The following is a 9,246-nucleotide window of genomic DNA, read 5'->3' as shown; positions in this document are numbered from 1 at the left end:
GAGGCCGCCGGTGGAGGGGGGGGGGTCCTGTAAACATGTCCGGTGTTGGACCGGTTCTGTTTGGGTCTGTGGATCAGGTAAAGCCTCTAACTCCATTTTAATGATGATATTATAATAATCTGATTTTAATATATTCAGGCGAAAACATTCAGATCAGAGGTTTTGTTAAATGTTTCGTTCCAGTTTATTGATGCATAAGAAACGAAAAACATCACTTCCTGTTTCCTGTCTGACAGATAAAGTTCTTTGGTGTTGAAGAGAAAATCCTGGATCAGAAACGCTCTCCAGGTTCAGGCTGAACATCTGAAGGTCTGCAGACGAGCAGATCGCTGGTCACGCCGCTGCATGAGCCGTGTCTGCCGCACCGTGTGCTCAGTGAGCGTGGTGTGTGGTTGTGTGTGGTTGTGTGTGGTTGGTTGTGGCGGCGCCTTTGCTCTCCGAGCGTCGTTTACTGAGGAGCTCATGGATGGAGGGAAGACCTCGGTCTGTGGAGGTTCGCTGGACACCAGGAAGGGCTGTCGTGTTTTCCTGTTGCCTGGCAGTCACCTGTGTGTGTGTGCATGTGTGTGTGTGTGTGTGTGTGTGTGTGTGTGTGTGAGCAGACCTTTGGACCGGCTCAGACTAACAAATGCAAAGTGAAAGCTGATTTTGTTCAGGGCCGACCAGCTTCAGCTGGAAACCAGAGATTATGAAACACTTTCCGACTGAAACTCCAGAGGAAACGTCTGGAGACGGTCACATGGATTCTTCTTGTTATTCAGCAGTCGGGACAACCCGAAGGTCCGAACCTTCAGCGTTTGCTCTGAAGGGTCCTGAGATCCTCAGGAGAACATTTGTTTCTGAGCGTGACGGATTCCTCCGTTCTTCGTCGATGATTCAGATTCCTCCGTTCTTCGTCGGTTCCTCTGTTCTTCCTCTGTTCTTCTTGGTTCCTCAGATTCCTCCGTTCTTCGTGTCTGATATCTGCTGCTGTTCACAGCCCACTGGAAGCTGGCTCCTCTAGCTGCCAAATTCCAGTTTTCCATGCGGCGAGCCAAGCCAGCGTCGGAGCCGCCCAGCCGATCCTCATTTCCTCATTCCTGTGCGCCTCGGGTCAATCCGCCCAACATTTGACGGCATTGTTCTGAGCCCATCTGTGGATGAGCAGCTTTCCTGGGCTTCTCTGCAGCTCTGGAACCAGTTCCTGTCTGACCCTCTGTGAGTTCCATCATGGAATCATCTGGGAAGAGCTTCTCAGTTTTCCTGAGTCTCCATGAAGATGTTTAGAGAAGTTCAGATTTCTAGATTCTTCTGGACTGGAATGTGTCGTTAAAGCCTCCAGTCTGAGTTTATGATACTCGTTTGTTTCTAATAAAACAAAGATCTAGGGAAATCTTCTCTTCTGTTCGTTTCCATCGTTGGTCCTGAACCCACATCAGAGAGGAGGACAGAACATGGTTCTGGTTCTGGTTCTCCTCCCACCTCCTTTCTCTATTAAAGTGTGAAAATCCCCTCTTGATCCCTGAGGAGTTCAAACAATGACGGAAAGATTTCCCCCTCGGATCTCCAGCTGTGGTCATGTGACCGGATCCCCCTCAGAATCCAGCTGTGGTCATGTGACCGGATCCCCCTCAGAATCCAGCTGTGGTCATGTGACCGGATCCCCCTCGGATCTCCAGCTGTGGTCATGTGACCGGATCCCCCTCAGATCTCCAGCTGTGGTCATGTGACCAACCAGTTTCACTTTTACTGGATGGTTCCGTTTACGTTCAGATCGACTTCCTGCTTCTGTAGAATCCATCCAGGACTTTGAATCGTAGAACGATGACCATCAGACTTCATGTTTCTGGATCATTCTAACTAATCTAAACCAACATGCAGACAAATCCAGATTAAAGATTATATTCGGACTAAATCGGCTTCTAAATGTCACATTTGACATTTTCTGAAGCAACAATCATTTTTATTTATCACTCTCTGTGATTAATCTGGTAAAATATAGAATCATCGACATTTTCATACTGAAGCTGCTCATGGTGATAAAATCGGGACTGAACGAAACTCTAACATGACTAAGTATGAATTTGTTTTTAAAAAAGTTTAATGTGGATTTGTAAACGAATTTTATGTTACTAGTGACTCAAACTCAAGTAGAACTTTCAGTAATAAAATGTTTCTTAGCTTTAGAAAGAAGATGAAAATATTTTTTTATTGCATGAAAAAAAATCTACAAGTTCCTTCAAAATAAAAGTGGTTCATAAATTTGATAAAATGAGTTTTTTCTTTGTAAAGATTTGATTTAATTTTCTTAAACCTCAAACACAATCAGTGACTTTAAAAGTCGATGTCTGATCTGGTGTAAATATGTCTATGTGCAGCTGAGAGAGAAGATGCTTTTGTGTTCCAAATGTTTTTAGAGCGTCCAGCTGCAGAAGCTCAGAGGTTCTGGAGTCGGCCCGGTTCTGGTGTGATCCCTCTGTAGGACAGGTGGGAGCTCGTGGGTTTTGACGGCGTGCGGACGTCTCTGAGCCCGTCAGCAGAGCCTCGGCGTGGTTCTGTGACGTGTCCTACATCCAGCTTTCATGTGAACGGAGTATTAACAGCTGAAGGACGGATGAGAGTCTGTGAAGCTCAGAACGTGTTGAACGGCGTTCACGGCGAAGGTCGCCGTTTGATCGAACTGTACAAACGGATCTTTGTGCTGTAGTCACGCCCACCTGCTGATGAGAAGGTTTTAAGGTCAACCAGACATGCGTTTTATTGTTGGATAACCCCCCCCCCCCCGTCTCTTCAGGCTGCAGAACTGCGACATGTGAGGAAGAGCTGCGCTGCTGCCTCCTCGTCTCTGCACCTTACGTAAGAAGGCTCCTCCCCCTGCCGGCGCCGCCTCGTCTCGGGTGAACTCCTCACCTCAGCACAGCGCTCTCATGTGATCTCTGCCGCCGTCGGGACACCCCCTGCCTCGGGCATGCCTCAGGTAACGCCTCTGCAGGTCTCTCAGCTGTGGGGGGTGATTGATGCGTTCCTCTTCCAGCCGGGCACCAGCGGGATGGAGCCTGCGTTCGGCGAGGCCTTCGGGGGGCCGCCGGCGCCGCAGGAGGGCAGGAGCGAGTACGACCAGGTAAGCTCATCGCACAGCTCTGTGAGTGTTCCCCGGTTTAAGCTCCGCCCTCCTGCCCCCCCAGACGGTGCTCCTCATGCTGGGCTCCCCCGCCTCGCCCAGGAAACGGCCCTTCGAGCTGCTGAGCGACCTGGTGGACGACGGGGGCTTCGGGGAGGACCAGCACCCGGAGCGCTGGGACGTTTCCGCGCTGGACGAAATGACGCGCTACACCAAGCTGGGCCTGGGGGCGGTGGGGGGGCTGCTGGCCTGCTCCGAGGAGGGGGTCCTCATGGGGTGCTGGGGGAGGAGTCCGGAGGAGCAGGAGGAGGACAGGAGGAAGAAGAGCAGACACACGGCGCCTCCAGTCCAGTCAGCCGCTGAGTGGAAGGAGGAGCGGCACACAGCCGCCCCGGGGGGGCCGAGCGCCGCTGGGGGAGGACAGGATGGCGGGATGTTAAGGGAGCGCACGGTGGAGGTGTATCAGGTGGTGCAGGAGGAGGAGAAGGCAACGACGGGGTTGGTGCTGGAGCTCTGCAGCGAGGAGCACAACTACTCCCTCAGTCAGGGGGGGCAGCTGGTGGGGGGGCCGGAGGAGGCGCAGAGGGAAGAGGAGGAGGACCAGGAGGTGCGGGGCGGCGAGGAAAGCCCGACGACTGTAGAGCTGGAGGAGGACGGAGAGGACGAGGAGGGAGCCGAGGAGACCACAGCCGACTTCTCCAGCTCCTCAGAGTCGGAATGTGGTGAGTTCTGGTCTCGGCCCGCCGGCAGAAACCAGTTTGTATGTGAACCCCCCAGCTAGAGCCCCGCCCCCCTCACATGTCCCGCCTGCAGCTCCATCAAACCTCCCTGACCTGCAGGATGTGCTGCTGTGCCTGATGATTGACGCGGCAGTCGCCAAAATAAGAGCATGGTTTCAACATGCACAGCAGAATCTAGAGGGTGAAGCTCTTGAAGCAGCTGAAGCTTTTGAAGCAGCTGAAGCTTTTGAAGCATCTGAAGCTCTTGAATCAGCTGAAGCTTTTGAAGCATCTGAAGCTCTTGAAGCAGCTGAAGCTTTTGAAGCGGCTGAAGCTTTTGAAGCGGCTGAAGCTTTTGAAGCATCTGAAGCGGCTGAAGCTTTTGAAGCATCTGAAGCGGCTGAAGCATCTGAAGCGGCTGAAGCTTTTAAAGCGGCTGAAGATTTTGAAGCATCTGAAGCTCTTGAAGCAGCTGAAGCTTTTGAAGCATCTGAAGCGGCTGAAGCTTTTGAAGCAGCTGAAGCTTTTGAAGCATCTGACGCTTTTGAGGCGGCTGAAGCTCTTGAAGCATCTGAAGCTCTTGAAGCGGCTGAAGCTTTTGAAGCATCTGAAGCTCTTGAGGCGGCTGACGCTTTTGAAGTTCATCACCAAAAATGAGTTTTTCAAATAAATTCAACTCAGTTGTATTTATACAGCCTACTATGAGGTGGAAGTATCTTAATGTGTTGTTCTTTTTCTTTCTTTATTTTTTTTTATTGTAAAATCCTTTTCACTCAACAGAAATCAAAAGTCTCAAATAGAAATGTAAATTTTGAATAGTTTCCGTCGTCTGTGGTTGTTCTGACTTTTCCGTTCCCGCTGTGTTCAACCCTTTAAGGTTCGATTTCAGGACTCAAACCTTTTCTGTCACTGCAGTTTTCAGAGTGAAGTAAAGCGTTTAGATCCGTTTTGTATCTGACTGCTGTGGATCTACACTCGTGCACATGCTCGTGCACATGCTGCAGATAACACACAGACCTGATGCTTTTTTCAGATGAACATTTGTTCAGAATAATATCCTCTAAGCTCCGCCCCCAAACTGCTCAGACTTCCTGTCTCAGAGCAAACCTGCTTTTGTGTTAAAGATGTTTTTGTGGGTTTTCGACACGCGTTGTGTGTCTTTGTTCGTTCTGGGTCCATGTTCCTGACGGACTCGCTCCTCTGAGGCCATCTGCATTTCCTCCAGTCTCTGCTGTCGGTGTTCGCAGGCCGCCGATGACGGCGCCGCTCCATCTGTGGATGCTTTCATGAGATTAGAGGGGGGTGTTGAGCGGAGGTGAGAGCGGAACAAACCACATGACGTCTGCATGTGGGGAGGGCGTGGCTTCAGCAGAGGATGGTTGGAGGTCCTGATGCTGAGGTTGATCCGTCTGTTCAGGATGTTCGGCGTTCACTGATCGACTGATCTGATCTGATACGATCGGTTTAGAAAGGAAATCCATCACTGATGTCGACGGGGAGATAAGGATCAGATTGGATTTCAAAGGTTTTACTCAGGATTCACCGCTCGTCTGTGTGCTCCTTTGGGGGTTTATATTCTCCTGAGGACCCCCCAACCACCCCCCCACCATCAGCAGACCTCATACACGAGAGTCCATTGTTCCAATGTGCTCCTGGAGAAGGAACGTTTTCCTGAAAGGAACCAGGTTCTAATCCCAGAATAATCTCTAATCCTAGTCTACATGATTTTCAGAAAACTGAAAAGGTGCATGTGAACACGCACGTGAACCAGATTACATCTGATTATCTGCATTTGTTATAATGCAAGCAAATAATCCAGATCTATAAATATTCCCGTTTTTCCCATTTTCCGGATTTCAGAAGCTTTAACCCGTATTGTCCCGTGTTTGTGTGTCGTCAGTTCATCTTTTAGTTTTTGTCGTAACATCTGAGACATTTCAAAGACAGCAGAACGTTCTAGAACAGTGTTCCAGACCGGGTTTGGTCTTTATTGGAGCTCAAATTTGGATTTTTCAGGTTAGTCAACTGATTTGTTCTGTTTTTAGAAGGTTGTTGGGGTGGGAGGGGTCGATTCTGGTCCTGTGAACTTGAATGTTTGGAGTTCTGAAGTCCCCCCCCCCCTGTCCCAGTAGAGGTGGAAGCTGAGCCGGCCGCTCCGCCAGGCCCACGCCCATCCAAGCGCCGCTGCTTCTGGGAGTACCGACGCGCCCGGGAGTCGGCCTCAAAGAAGAAGGTGGGCGGCGACGTCCGCTGGTCTCTGTCCTGGAGCGCCAGCACTCTGCCCAGTACTCTGTACCGCCGGGAAGGTGAGGCTCAGGTGAAGTACAGGTGAACAATGAAAACGGGAGGGAGCAGAACCGGAAAATTGGCATTTAAGATACAATTTCTGAGTAAACCGACAGGTGTGTTCATGGGAAGTAATTCCAGGTTCATTTTCTGTAGTTCAAGTACTTAACTAACCAATCGGATGCATCAATAAGAGTAGGCGGGGCCTGCTGGCCGCCATGTCTGACGTTCAAAACAAAGATATCGTGTTGCCCCTTTCAAGTCGTAGGGGTGTGGCCTACTAACTAGCTCTCTCCTGATTGGTGGGAGTGGTTGCCATGGAAACACACACCGACTCAGACCAGCTGGCTCCAACATGGCGGCGTCCGTATCGTCAATAGTGATTTAGATTTGATTGGAGCCAGAAGTAAACGGTTTTGTATGGATGACGTCACACTCGCTCAGTCCAGTTCTCATGTACTGTCAGTGAGTGAACCCCCAAAGGGACTGTGCTGAAGAAGCCGCCTCCCACTCCTAACCTTTGACCTCTCCTGACAATTGGAGCTTGTGTTAACCCTTTAACACCTGCAGCATCGCCAGTGACGATTGAACACAAAATATTTTAACATTTCAACTGTTAACACAATCATTCCAGTAGATGGTGAAGGAGATAAGCGGTTCCGCCGCTTTTCTCCTTCACCATCTACTGGAATGATTGTGTTTACGGTTGCAAAGTTCCAGTAAATCAAAGATCACAAAAACTGGAGCTAAAACAGCTCATTTAGAATTATGGGTTCACTTAATTATGGCTTAAATGATAGAAAAACAGAATCAGTCAACCTGAAGCTGAACAGAACAGACTGCTGCCGCTCATTCGGCCGCCGCTGACGCTGTCCCACTTCTTCACTCGACGCGTATCCCATCAGACCCTCGGGCGCGCGGCCTACATTCAACTTTGATGCCAAACTGAATTTTTCAGCGTTCCTCTGAGTGAGTCTTATGTGAGGCTCCACGGCGGCTTCCAGCACAACACGGCCCATTTATCCGTCTGAGGTTTATAATCCTAACCAGCTCCTCTGATGTCGCTTTGACCAGGGAAAAAAGGGCGACGCAAAGCCCGCAAAACCGACGCCAGCGACCTGACGCCCAACCCCCAGAAGCTTCACAACATCGGCGAGCAGCTGCAGAAGCTCAACGCCGCCATCGACGGCATGGGCCCGGTCAACGAGCTGCCCGCCGTGGCCCGGGCCCGCTCCCGCAAGGAGAAGAACAAGCTGGCCTCCAGGTACGGCGCCGTCTGGAAACAGAAACTCCAGTTTAGGTCCAAGAAGAGACGAAAGTCCGAAATCAGGAGCGTCAAACTCGATCAAACACGAGCCAAAATCCAAAACACACCTGAGGTCGCGGGAAGAACAGGATAAACATTTATTAAATACTCTAAAGCTACATTTATAAACTTGAAAACTGTAACGTTTTAACATAATTCTGAATAATAAAAAGGCAGGAATATTATTCCAGAATAAATCAACTTAAACCTTAAATAACTTTCAATATTTTACTCTGTATATAAATATATTTTATCTAAATTATACAAGTTAGAAATGAGCACAAGATAACATCGGGTCATTAATAACAATACAATAGAATTACCTAGAGGGCCGGATCCGGCCCCCGGGCCGTTACTTTGACTCGTGTGTTCTAGGATGCATAAATGCTCAAACAAAAATGGTTCTTAGATAATAACTCACTATATCTATTATTCAATTCTTTGATTATAAAATACCTGAACTATTATATAGAAATTCTGGGTACAACTTATAAAACATATAGAATCCAATTTTAATATTACAAAAAAAGCAATTAGAATTATGACTAAGAGTCATTATAGGGACCCGTCTAATCCAATATTTAAGATGTTAAAAATATTAAAATTTTATGATTAATATTTTAACATTTATAGTGTGAATATGAAATGATTTCCTCCTCATTTAATTAAAGAAAAAGCTAATTTCATCTAAAAATTCTATGAAATATGTATCAAACCAAAACAGAATACTACCAAAGGAGTGATGTAAATCAGTGTATGGGGTCAATAGATGTCAATAATAAATTGAGCAAAGAAATTAAAATGCTGCAACAATATCTGGTTTTAATAACTACACTAGAAATAGTATCATCAATGACTGTAAATATGTGTAGTACAAATAAAAACTCATCTCAGGTTTATGGAATTCATTTTGATGTTTGTAGTTGTACATTTTTGTTCTTTTTCCTAATCTTCTTCTATTGTATCCTAAATCGGCAGAATGTTTTGGTTTTCTTATTTATTGTTTTGATTTGTTAAAAGGAGCAGACGAAATAAGTTCTTCTTCTCTCTGTTTCTTTTTTCATGTTTTTCTTGTTTCCATCTTGTTTGAGTTTACAACTGGAGGTATATTGTATGTTTTCCCTTTTATTGAATAAAAATTAAATGAATCATAAAAAAACATTGAAAAATATACTTTTTAAAAAATAATATGACTTAGTTTATAGATCTTTAGAGGTTCACATGACTTTCTTTCAAAATAAGACATCCTGTACCACATCAAATCATCTCAGTGTAGTAACAGGAAGTAAAATGTCAGTCGTGATGAAAAATAAACACAAAACCGTTTGTGATGCATTTCAACCAGAAATTCATAGATCGAAATAAAAAAATACACAAAATGGAGCGAATGAAGTCGCTCTTCTTGTTTTTCATAATCAAAATCCTTGATTTTTTTTTTTTTTTTAATAAAAAACTAGAACGTGCCCCTTAAATTTTAGATTGATTTCCTGTGGTAAATGGAACTCAATTGGATTGTTGGAGCATTGTGGGTAATGTAGTCAGGATCCTGGTGGAGTGATGCAGACTGTCCTTCAACTGATTTCTTTTGTTTTTTATTTGCTTAATAAACCTAAAAGATAAACCTACAATCTGTTACTTCTTCAAATTACTGTAAAGATCTAGTATTTTACTTTAACCAGAGAGCCACAGAGGAGGTTAAAGAGCCGTACGCTTGAGTTAATCGTCTCTTTTGGATGATTTTATCTCAAACACTACAGCTAGAGCGAGGGAGGATGAGAGGATGGATCAGCAGAAATCAGACGGGAGGAGAACGGGGAGGGGGGGTCACGGAGAGT

The 9,246-nt window shown here is 46.6% G+C and overlaps 1 protein-coding gene across 4 annotated transcripts in view; it reads left to right on the top strand.

The window, feature by feature from the left end:
* Window positions 1-9,246, top strand: part of LOC112157429 (CREB3 regulatory factor) — a 15,007-nt gene that overhangs the window by 1,887 nt on the left and 3,874 nt on the right. For 3 of the 4 annotated variants that reach the window (XM_024290145.1, XM_036214291.1, XM_024290146.2), the window contains exons 2-5: window positions 2,774-3,100; window positions 3,165-3,822; window positions 5,952-6,125; window positions 7,180-7,369. In XM_024290145.1, coding sequence (XP_024145913.1) covers window positions 2,948-3,100; window positions 3,165-3,822; window positions 5,952-6,125; window positions 7,180-7,369 — 1,175 coding nt within the window. In that variant the 5' untranslated portion in view covers window positions 2,774-2,947. The remainder of the gene's footprint in view (window positions 1-2,773; window positions 3,101-3,164; window positions 3,823-5,951; window positions 6,126-7,179; window positions 7,370-9,246) is intronic. The other variant, XM_024290147.1, reaches the window with a different exon arrangement.

The sequence above is a fragment of the Oryzias melastigma genome, linkage group LG1 (assembly GCF_002922805.2).
Source record: "Oryzias melastigma strain HK-1 linkage group LG1, ASM292280v2, whole genome shotgun sequence".
In the NCBI taxonomy this organism is placed as follows: Eukaryota; Metazoa; Chordata; class Actinopteri; order Beloniformes; family Adrianichthyidae; genus Oryzias; species Oryzias melastigma.
Note: the sequence above shows the minus strand (reverse complement) of the source record. Positions and strands in the feature narration are given on the sequence as shown.